Genomic DNA, 11,466 nt, shown 5'->3' with positions numbered 1-11,466 from the left:
TCAGGGGTCCAAGATTATCTTCTGTGTCTGTGTTAATTGGTTTCCCTTTTCCTTGTTGGAAAGGGTCTGTGCAGTCTTTCTGCCTAGTCTGCCATCTTGCCGGAACCTCTGTCCACATAGTTTTCTTGCAAATCTCCTGGCATAGCTAAATGAGTGCCTCTAGTGTGGCATCTGTTTGTTGAAACATCTCAATGGGTATCCCATCAATTCCTGAAGCCTTGTTTTTTGCCACTTCCTTTGGTGCAGTTTTGAGTTGTTCCTTCAATACCATTGGTTCTTGATCATATGCCACCTCCTGAAATGGATGAACATTAACCAATTCTTTTTGGTACAGTGACTCTATGTATTTCTTCCATCTTCTTTTGATGTTTCCTGCATCATTCAATATATTGCCCATAGAATCTTTCAGCATCACAACTCGAGGCTTAAATTTCCTCTTCAGTTCTTTCAGCTTGAGAAAGCCCTTTCAGCTTTCCAACTCCATGTCTTTGCACATTTCTTTATAATAATTGATTTTGTCTTCTTGAGCTGCTCTTTGAAATCTTCTGTTTAGCTCATTTATCTTGCCATTTCTTCCATTTGCTTTAGCTACTCTCTGTTCAAGGGCAAGTTTCAGTGTCTCTTCTGACCTCTATTTTGGTCTTTTTTTCCTTTCCCATCTTTTTAATGACCTTTTGCTTTCTTCATGGATGATGTTCTCAAGGTCATCCCACAAAATCCCACAAAATCCTCTGGATTTCGGTCATTGATATTCAATGCATCAAATCTATTCTTTAAATGGTGTCTAAATCCAGGAGGGATATTATCTAGGTCATATTTGGCTCTTGTGGAGTTGTTTTAATTGTCTTCAACTTCAATTTCAACTTGCAAATGAGCAGTTGATGGTCTGTTCGACAATCAGCTCCTGGCCTTGTTTTGGCTAAAGATATTGAGCTTCTCCATCACCTCTTGCCACAGATGTAGTCAATCTAATTCCTGTGTATCACATCTGTGTATCACAAAACAGACAACTGTCCAAATGCCACAATTGTTTCTATTAATTTGAGTTTTTAATTTAATGTGCAGAAAAGGTGTTAGAAGTAATATGTACATCATTAACACTAATCTAAAAATCATGACAATAACAGCTTGTGTACCAAACACTTTCTTACTCCAGGATCTTGCCTGGTAATACTGGCAACTTGTAAGATAACTGGCAGGCTCTCTTAGGCTGGGTTCTTTAGAGAAGCAAAACCAGTGAATCTTCTATCTCTCTATCTCTCTATCTATCTATCTTCTATCTATCTATCTATCTGTTGAGAGAAACTTATCCCAAGGTAATGGTTCACACAATTGTAGAGGCCAATCTATGTCAGATGTCAAGCTGGAGGCTTCTCTTTACTCACACAGCTGCAGAAAATGATGAACCCAAGTTTGGCAGGCAAACCAGCCAAACTGCTGGCTTCAGTTAGTGATGAATCCAAGAGCAGTGGGTAAAATGTCAGGCTCACAGATTGTGAAGGCAACAATCCCAAAATTGGCAGGGAATATTGTAGGCTACTGGTTTAAGTCCAGGAACTGGAGATGATGATGAGACAAATGCAGGATCCAGATCTAGCAGAAAGCCAGGAATTTTTGCCAGGATTGGAATCATAAAGGCTGAGTTTCTAAACACCCTCCTTTTTTGCTTAACCACTCTGTCAGCTTGTGTTTAAACAGTGTGTCAGCTTGAGCTTAACTACTGTATTAGCTTACACTTAATAATTGTGTGTTGCTGGAACCAGGAAGACATGAGGCTAAGAAAAAGATAAGAAGTAGTTTTAGCCCCTAAGCATGCCACAGTAAAGAGGAGCTGTATCCCTTGGATGACCCACCCAGAACGTAAGTGCCGTCAGAAGACCAGAGGGAACCACATTGTAGCAACCTAAGGTTCAGAGAAGATAATCAGAAGCAAAGGGTCTGAAGGACAGTTTCTGTCCAAAAGAAGCCCCCACTTTACATTGAATATGTACTAGATTTCCTAGAAAATTACTGAATATGTGCCATTTCCTTATTTTTGAAACGTATGTTTATTATTTAAGCTTTGGCTCAGGGACTCAGATTTGGGTGATTTCCCTTGGCTCCTAAATGTGCTGCACCACAAACAATCGCCTTTCTTCCACCCAAATTCTAGAGCTGGGCAGATTGGCTCGTTCGCACTTCAGACAGGACCCTCATTGTCCTATAACTTGACTTCCATATATACTGGAAGCAGGCCACACCCATGAGGAAACTCAAGATGACTTCACCATAACTGCTGAACAACTGAGAATTATGACCCAGTCAAGTTGACACACAACCTTAACCATCACACAGACATTAATTCTAATTAACTATAAAAGGATCAACGAGAAAGGAAAAATATGTTAGGAACCAGGGTATAAGGGAAGGAGCTATGGAAAATAAGTGAATAGAAAAGTATCTGAATACAAAAAGCCTCAGGAAACTAATAAACTAATAATACCTAATAGCTAAAGCTAATGAAGATACCATCCCAGTGGCTGTTCTCTGGTCCTAATAGAGAAAAGACAAATATGTAATGAAAATAATCCTAGCATGTTAATTCAAATTAATTGCATAATGCTGCTATCATCACAAAATCAGACAATCTAACTACTAGTATATGTGTATTAACCATAGAATTATACACAAGGCATAAAGTAAGCATTATCAAGAGCTGTTTTTCACATTGGCAAAAATATATTTCAAATACAACTTCTTCTCACCATATTTATATTCTTCAGATCATATCCAGAGATCATAAACAAGATATTGAGGCAAATCTTATTAAAAAAAGGTAGTGGACACAGCTTCGAACCAACAAAACGTTTAAATGAAGTATTAGGCAAGAAGTCTTTGTTTCCAGAAAAAGCCTGTAAAGAAAATTTCATTTATTGGTATTTGGAAAACTACAATGGTCAATCAAGAAATGTTGTGATGAATTCATTATGCACATAACCAAATGTATTATCCTGCAGTAGTTGAAAAGGTCATTAAGGGAAAAACTTTGAAGCAGGATGTAGAAATAATTTTGCAGCTGGATTTTTTCTCACTATGAGGTGTCTAAGATTATCATAAGTAAATGTTTATCTCTTTGTAGATAGAAGAATCCAGTAAAAATTAAACCAAAAAATTCAATTCATACATGTATCTGTATGAACACAGTCAATACCTTATTTTGAAAGCATAGAATTACTGTCATTTTAGAGTATCAACTATGTAAAGGAAAGTTAGAACATACCTTGATCAATGACTTTAACTTGTATGCTATTTTAATCAAAGGGCTTTTTGAGTATTTAACGGAAAAAACTGGTGCTAATGCAAAAAGTATTTTTATTCTTTCAGCCATTTTTGGTGTGGTAGAAAATGTTATCAAAGCTGAAAAATAAATAAATATAAATTAGTAAGCCATTCTTAAACAATTAAAAAAAAAAAAATTAAAAAACAAGCTCACAGTGGTCCAGTCAGATCTGACTCATAGCGACCCCTCCTTGGGTTTCTGAGGTGGTATCACTATGAAGGTAGATTGCCCAGTCTTCTTTCCAAGGAGTGGCTGGTGGGTTTGAACAGCCAACCTTCTGGTTAGCAGTCAAATGTCTTAAGAACTATGCCAGACACCACAGAGGATAACAAGAAGTTCAAAATAGTCCCAGAACAATTAATTTATTCAATTATTTCTTAATTCATTTATCAAACAATTACTGATCACTCAGTATTTGACATGCATATTGAATACAGAATAATCCCAATTATTAGGGTTAAAGAATAATAATTGAGCAATAAATCAGAATTATAATACCATAGCTTAAAAATCAGTAATAATATTAAACATTTGTGTAACTGGCAAGGGTGAAAAATAAGTGAGTTTTCCATATAGATGAATCCTATTCTTTAAATAATAAGTGTCAAATTTCTTTAACATTTACTTTGCATAGTATTAAATTTCCCTGCCTTCTTACAGATGATTGGAACAAAACCTGTGCCATGGAGTCAATTCTGACTCATAGCCACCCCCTGGGACAGAGTAGAATTGCCCTATAGGGCTTCCAAGGCTGTAAATCTTTATGGAAGCAGACTGCCACATCTTTCTCCCACAGAGCAGCTGGTGAGTTCAAACCATGGACCTCTCAGCTAGCAGCCAAACATTCAACTACTGCATCATCAGATGATATTAAGCATTGTTTTACATTTTATAATGGTTTATAGTCTTAATCTGACCAAAATTCTTTCCTCTTTCCCATTTTATCAGGCTAAATCCTTGCACATCTCTATTTGCTGTGTTCTGGGAAGTCAAATAATCAAAGAAATACATATCATATTAAGAGTCAATAAACTCTGCCCCATCACTCTTTTTTTAAACAATTTATTTTCATTTTCTTTTTTTACTAATTTTTCAGAGATTCTTGGTTTCAGATAATTCAAGAGCTGAAGAGAATTTGGATCAATAGTCACACACCTGGTTAATAAATATTAGAGAAAAGATCTACGGAAAATAGGATTAGATTGTTACACAACATGCTTTTTCTATTAGGAAGTGAACTATTCTTAAAAGAAAGTATTATTACTCTTTAGCTTACAAAAGACAAGACTCATTTAATATGGACTTCTATTATAAAATGAACAACAAAATACAATGAAATACAACGAAAGTAGAAAGAACAAAAACAGATTTATAATACCACGCAAGTAAATTAAGTTACATATTAGGAAAATTTTTGCCTGAAAGTAAAGTTGTTAAATGTTAGATAGAGGTATTTGGGTTCTAAGGGAATAAAAGATATCTTCTGGTGATCTTTGAATATAGGAAGCCTTTCTGCATCTTTGTGCATTTGTTGTCTGATCTGCCTTAGATGTAAAAACATGAATAGCATTTTCAAGTTTTTCCCACTCATAAAACCTATAAAAATAATGTGTAAGCTCCTTTTGTGGAACAAATGACAGTTATAATTTCACTTTGCTTTTAACTAAAATATCGAACTTTTATACAACTGCAAACAAGCAAACCACAAAGAACTTTGTTTTTGCAACCAATTATTTATGATCAGAGAAGACTCTATGTGAACCACAGCAGCATATAAGATTCCAGGCATGCTGCTCTGCTCTGCCCTGCTTGTCTCACAGTTTTTCTTTGCTTAACATGCAGGCCTAGAAGGTCACCTACAATTTAAGAAGTCTATCTATAACCTTAAGCACAGTGATTAAAGAATATCACTACCAACTCTCTTGCCATACCAATAGTAGTGCCCTGTGAATGGCCCACATAAAATATTTCATCTTGTCCTGTTTGCTTCACAATGAAATCAATAGAAGCTGGAAGGTCATATTTGGCCATCTCATCAAAGCTACAAAAGAAAAGGAAAATAAACCAGTATTTCCCACTATTTTTATACTAACATTTGAAAATAATGAATAGGTAAATAAATAAAGACAATTTAATTTCAACCCTATTTTTGGTGTAAGCAAATATCTGCTGAATAGAGATATTTTTGTGGAGAACACAAGGAAGTCGAGGAATACAATATTTTACAAGGCAGTCTTATCGAAAGGGCATATTTGTATATTCTAAATACAGTGAGAAAGACTAAATGTGTAAGTTATAGAGTGAGAGGCTGGTTAAAGGAGAGGGGGAGGTGGTCAATAATGTACTAAGAAATAAAGGATATTATTGAAAAAAATGGAGACAAGTTCAAAAGTCAAACAAGCCCTTTAAATTTCAAGACAAATTTTATACAAACTTTGATGGTCTATTGTAAAAACCTTGAGTTGAGAAAGGAGTCAGACCTGTATTTTATTTTATTTCAGTTATAAAGAAAAATATGTTCAATAAACTTATAAAATAAAATGAAACATTACTTCATTTTGTTTGTACCTGAAAGCCCAGAAATCTTTGGAATTTGTTTTTAGATACAAGTGTTTTCTGGACCAGGTAGTCCCTCTGCTGTTTCCCATCCACACATCATAACCAGCATCTGCCAGAATAAAGCCCAGGCTATTGTTAGGAAGATTGGAAATCCAGCTACTGGCAGATGTAAGCAAACCATGTTGCAAGTATACAACAAGCTTCTGAGCTGGGGGGAAAAAAAAAGCCTACATAAAAATCTTTATTTTTGAAATCAAAATTTTAACACGACAATTTGAAGATTTAAAATGTTTCTATAAATTAGTAAATTACAAATGATTAATCCCATTGCCAGTGATGTTTAGAACAATAATGAACTTCTTTCAAATAACCAAATGGACAATTAGATCATGCCTCACTTAAATTTATAAACTTTTAGGAATAGAGAAGAAATATTCAACTATTTAATCGTGATTTTGGAACTCATATATATTTCCAAAAATACTACATAAAATATTTCATATGATATTCCCACTTACACATTTCACACAAAAATGTTAAGATTCTATTTTTCAGAGGCATCTTTAATCCCAATGTTATTATGAATTGAGCCACAGTTTTCATCATTTAATCATTTCCAGAGCCTTAATCTATTTCATTGTCAGGAGGGACCAGTCCCTGGAGAAGGGTATCATAATTGATGAAGCAGAGGGTCAGAGAGAAAGGAGAAGACACTCGGCGAGAGGGACCGACCCTGTTGGAGTGATAACGGGCTCAAGCACATCAATGATTATGAGGAGGGCCCAGGATTGGGCAGTGTTTCATTCTGCTGTACACAGGAGTTGTTGTGAAGTGAAACCAATTTGACAGCATCTAACAACAACAATTTATTTCTAAAAATTCTGAGACATAACTCCTTTTGAAAACCTGCAAGGTATGCTGAATGGACCTCAAAGCCCCAAGTTGCCATTCACAGAAAATCCACAATATTATTTACTGTAATAGATGCTTTTGGTGCTCTTCCTAAATCTCATAGACTAGGCTGATGCTCTCATTCTCCAGCTGTACAATGCACAGCTGTCCTGTCTTGAGGTAAGAACACTTGGCACTTTTGACTAAATGGGAGGCCCCATCCTGTGGGAGGTGGCAACCCACACACTCAATGACCGATTGTCACAAAGGTAAAAAATGCCACTTCCTGGGATGTACTCTGGGATGTACTTTATGTTCCATATCTACTCAGGAGTCTGTTGAGACCATGTTCTTGTTTAATTCCTTCTGTGCTCTGCCAAGTTACTATACTAACAGGGATAATGTTGTTGTTATGTGCTGTCGAGCCGGCCCCAACTCATAGTGACCCCTCCTTGGGTTTCCGAGGCGGTATCACTAGAAGTAGATTGCGCCATCTTCCTTCTGAGGAGTGGCTGATGGGTTTGAACCACCAGCCTTCTGGTTAGCACTCAAGTGCCTTAGGCACTACACCACCAGAGCTCCCAACAGGGGTAAATGGCCTTCATTATCATGAAGAGGTACACTACTGATACATAATGGGTACAGAGAGAAAAAGAGTAGCATTCAGATGATACACTGGAGCATTTTCTTGTTACTCTCATGCTTTAACTATTAATAGGCAAGCCTAGTCCTGATAGGGTCATGGTAATCCTTAGGGATGAAGGCCTGGCTTACTCATTATGCAAACTATCTAAGAGGTAGAAGAATCAAGAACAGGTGGTGGTAAAGGGAGTTTATGAGCATTTGCCTCACTAACCTTCCTCTTGCAAGTTTTCCCCAAAATTCTGAACAATCAGAATCCTGGAAAACTTGTACCTGGATGAAGTGAACTAAATGTGAAAGCCAAGGGGATCTGAGTAGTGCAAAGGGTAGACTCTAGCTGATGCTGCAGGTGCCCTGCCTAGATCTCCTTTACTGAGCAGGTACAGTACCATTCTCCAGCTGTTGAGTGTTGCTTTCCATGGGCTCAGTATTTCCCCTTTTTCTGTAGAAATGCCTTTGACAGGAATGGCTTCATTCAGATTATACCTCTTTCTAGAGATAATGATTGACCGACATGGAAATGCAAAAAGCTGGCTCCCTGTCTTCAAGGTGGGAACCACCTTTGTGGTGCAACCCATTAAATTCCTCTGGGATCAAGTTGCAGATAGACTTCATCTGAGTCATATCATGCCTTAGATCTTAAACCTACCCTGTCCTTATTTCCACATTGCTTTGACTCCGCGGCAGTGTTTCGAGGTGGTTTTTTTTTTTTTTTTTTTCCTAATGGTGCACCCTCCTCGGAAGGAAGGTTGGGCAATCTACTTCTGTAGTGATACCACCTTGGAAACCCAAGGAGGGGTCGCTATGAGTCAGATCTGACTCAATGGCAGTGAGAATAGTGCACCCTCAGTAAGTCAAATGCACCTGAATCCCTGTCAAGCTGTTTGTAGCAGGGCTTCAAAGTGGTTCATTCTGGTTCCACCCCTTGCTGAAAATTTGCATTTTTGCTCTAGACACACTGAATCAGAATCTACATTTTAACAAGACCCTTGTTAATCTGATTCAGTGTATCTGGGGTGGAAATGCAAATTCTCAGCAAGGGGTTGAAACAAAATGAATTGCTCCCAAAATTACATTAATTGAGGTTGTTTCAAACCTAACATGCATTCTCTAAAGTACTTTAATGTTTAAAATAAGAACTTGAGAGTGTGCCCTATGACAAACATTCTTTTGAGGGAGGAATTCTGAGAAGAAAAAATACTTAGGCAATTAGATGAACAAAAAGTCATCTGTTACACAGTCTGCCAGTAATTGCCAATCTACGACAATATCCCAGGTGTCCTGACAAATTTAGTACATTTTGCACCATACTCTGCTGACACACACAAACCATTGTTGAAATGAGGAGCCATGAGACTGCTACAAAGCCGATCTCTCTGCTATTAGTAGAGGAGAGAGTCTTTAAAGCATGAAAGAAAAATTTTACCAGTCTTTGTTCAAGGCTATATAATAATATAATGTTCCAGGGAATTTCTAACCCCTTATCAAACAAACCTCTAAAGAATCAGCATGTATGAGTAAAGCAACCCACAGAGAGAAACTGAAGGAAACTTATATTCCACACTCTATGAACAGAAAGCTTGTGGAGACTCAGGCTCTCCTTGAGAGATGTGCATGGAGGTATATGAAAAGCTAACTGTTCGCTTAATCTTTAAATCTTTTCTTGCCCTATGTTCACTTAGAAGATGTGGAAAAGTTAAGAACCTCAGACCCCCACATCATCTCTAAAAGATTCTAAATGTAATATTACCTGGACTGTCAATATTTTTTGTCTTCCCATGAGGAATTCTGTAAAGGCCAAGTATATAACCATCTTCAGTTATAATATCATATACTTCATCAGGGTAGCCCCAATAGGCAATAATTTGACTCTGTATAAATAAAAAACAAAACTTTCAGCAGAATACTTAGTCATTTAAGTTAAATCACTTGTTATTTCTAACCCAGTATGTAATAATAAACATTAGAATTCTCCTTCAACCTCAGGCCTATCTAGTTTTATTTTCACTCAATCTGATTCATTCAGGCAATAAATATCTATAGAACACCTAAAAAATTCCCATCTTACATATCAGGGACTCAAGGATAAATAAAACAAAAAATAAAACCCCTTTCCTCAAGGCGGTATCTCAGAAACTAATCCACTAACCTTTTTTTAACTACTATTCACTTACAAGTTTACACACATTAAAATATGTATGTACTCATAACTGTTTGTGTGCATGTGTATGTATCCAAGTTTATAATTGAAATTTGTTTATAAATGAGCCAGGGCTCCAAACTGGTTCATTCAGTTTCAACTCCATACTGATAATTTGCATTTCTAACCCAAACCAAAAACAAAACTCACTGCCATGAAGCCAATATCAACTCATAGAGATCCCCTTTGGGTTTCCAAGGCAGTACATCTTTACAGAAGTAGATTGCCCAATTTTCCTTCCATGGAGCAGCTGGCAGGTTTGAACCGCCAGCCTTTGGTTAGCAGTCAAATGCCTCAGGCACTACACCACCAGAACTCCTTTATTTCTACCCCAGATATACTGACTCAGAATTCATATTTTAACAAGATCCCCAGGTGATTTTTATGTATACATGTGAATCACCTGGAGATCTATAAGAATCACCTGGGGCTCTTGTTAAACTGTAGATTCTGATTCAGTATAACTGGGGTGGAGAACTGAATTCTTATCATGGGGTTGAACCAGAATAAACTAGTACAAAGCCCGGATATGAGCATATTAGAGAACTTCTGAATCCTCCATGAAGATATTTATTTATTCATTACAGAGTCAAAATGAGGCTGAAGAGGAAATGGGAGCTATAGAATAGTAGCTGGGGATTATTAGTTGACCCATGTCAAAATACATGAGCACAGAGATATGTTTAAGTATAGTTCTATTCACATAAAAACTCCAAAATATGAAGAATGGCATTTTCTCTTATTTCAGCAGTTAAGTAGTTATTTACTAACAACTTACAATATTCATACTTGCTTCAGGGTTCGCAGATCTTTGATGTCGAAAAAGAGCATAAGCAGTTCCCAGAAGGATCAAATACATCACTCTGAAAAGGTACCACATGTAGGATCTTTGTATAAAAAGGTGTGGTTATTACTATTTAAAAATTACAGCAAACAATACCACTTGATGCTTTAAAAAAAAAAATTCCATGAGGTAGGAATTACAATTTTCAGATGAGAAAACTGAGGGTAATAAATAAATGACTTATCTAAGCATACATAATGTATAAGTGGTGCCAGGATTCTTAATTACAAATTCCATGCCTTTCCAACTACCAAATTTTGTAGTTTAATTCCCTCTCTGAGGGTTTCTGTTATAGTATTGTTTAACCCAACTCTAAATGGGTTATCATATATTGTAAGCTAATTAAAATCAGAATTACTTATGTAATAACATTTTTATCAGATGTCTCAATATCTAGTGTTGTTATAACAGAAATACTAGAAGTGGATGACCTTAACAAACAGAATTTTTTTCTTTCCAAAGTTGAGGAGGCTACAAGGCCAAATTCAGGGTGCCTCTACAGGAAGCCTTTCTCTATCTGTTGGCTCTAGCGGGAAGGGCCTTGTCTCTTTTCCGCTTCTGTTTCTTGCTTCCTTGGAGACCTCATTTGGCATGGCAGCTGTCTACCCCCATTGGAGATCTTCTGCTTGCTTGCTTAATCTACTCTTATATCTTGAAAAAGATTGATTTAAGATATACTCTGAGTTAATATTTACACATTAACTTACCAAAGAAAATCCATTCCCAATGGAATTATAAACACAGGTATAAAAAACTAAACTTACTGCCATTGAGTCATTTTCTGACTCATAGCGACCCCTCCTTGGGTTTCTGAGGCAGTATCTTTACAGAAGTAGATTGCCCAACTTTCCTTCCAAGGAGTTGCTGAGTGGATTTGAACTGCCAGTCTTCTGGTTAGCAGTCAAAAATATCTTAGGCACTATGCCATGAGAGCTCCCACAGGTATGGGGGGGGATTTATAACACATATTTTGAAAAGATTACACTTCAATTCATAATATCAGACTAATAC

General features: G+C 36.7%; 1 protein-coding gene across 1 annotated transcript in view; it reads right to left on the bottom strand.

The window, feature by feature from the left end:
* Window positions 1–10,407, bottom strand: part of LOC103199700 (lipase member J) — a 28,909-nt gene extending 18,502 nt beyond the window's left edge. The window contains exons 1-6 of the mRNA XM_007944034.1: window positions 10,390–10,407; window positions 9,162–9,282; window positions 5,888–6,086; window positions 5,251–5,360; window positions 3,260–3,396; window positions 2,745–2,891 (exon numbers count right to left, since the gene is read on the bottom strand). Coding sequence (XP_007942225.1) covers window positions 2,745–2,891; window positions 3,260–3,396; window positions 5,251–5,360; window positions 5,888–6,086; window positions 9,162–9,282; window positions 10,390–10,398 — 723 coding nt within the window. The 5' untranslated portion in view covers window positions 10,399–10,407. The remainder of the gene's footprint in view (window positions 1–2,744; window positions 2,892–3,259; window positions 3,397–5,250; window positions 5,361–5,887; window positions 6,087–9,161; window positions 9,283–10,389) is intronic.
* Window positions 10,408–11,466: the final 1,059 nt, after the last annotated feature.

Source organism: Orycteropus afer, unplaced genomic scaffold (assembly GCF_000298275.1).
Source record: "Orycteropus afer afer isolate SDZICR_OR568_19922 unplaced genomic scaffold, OryAfe1.0 scaffold00118, whole genome shotgun sequence".
NCBI lineage: Eukaryota > Metazoa > Chordata > Mammalia > Tubulidentata > Orycteropodidae > Orycteropus > Orycteropus afer.
The sequence above is the reverse complement of the archived record's forward strand: the minus strand, read 5'-3'. Positions and strand labels throughout refer to the sequence as shown.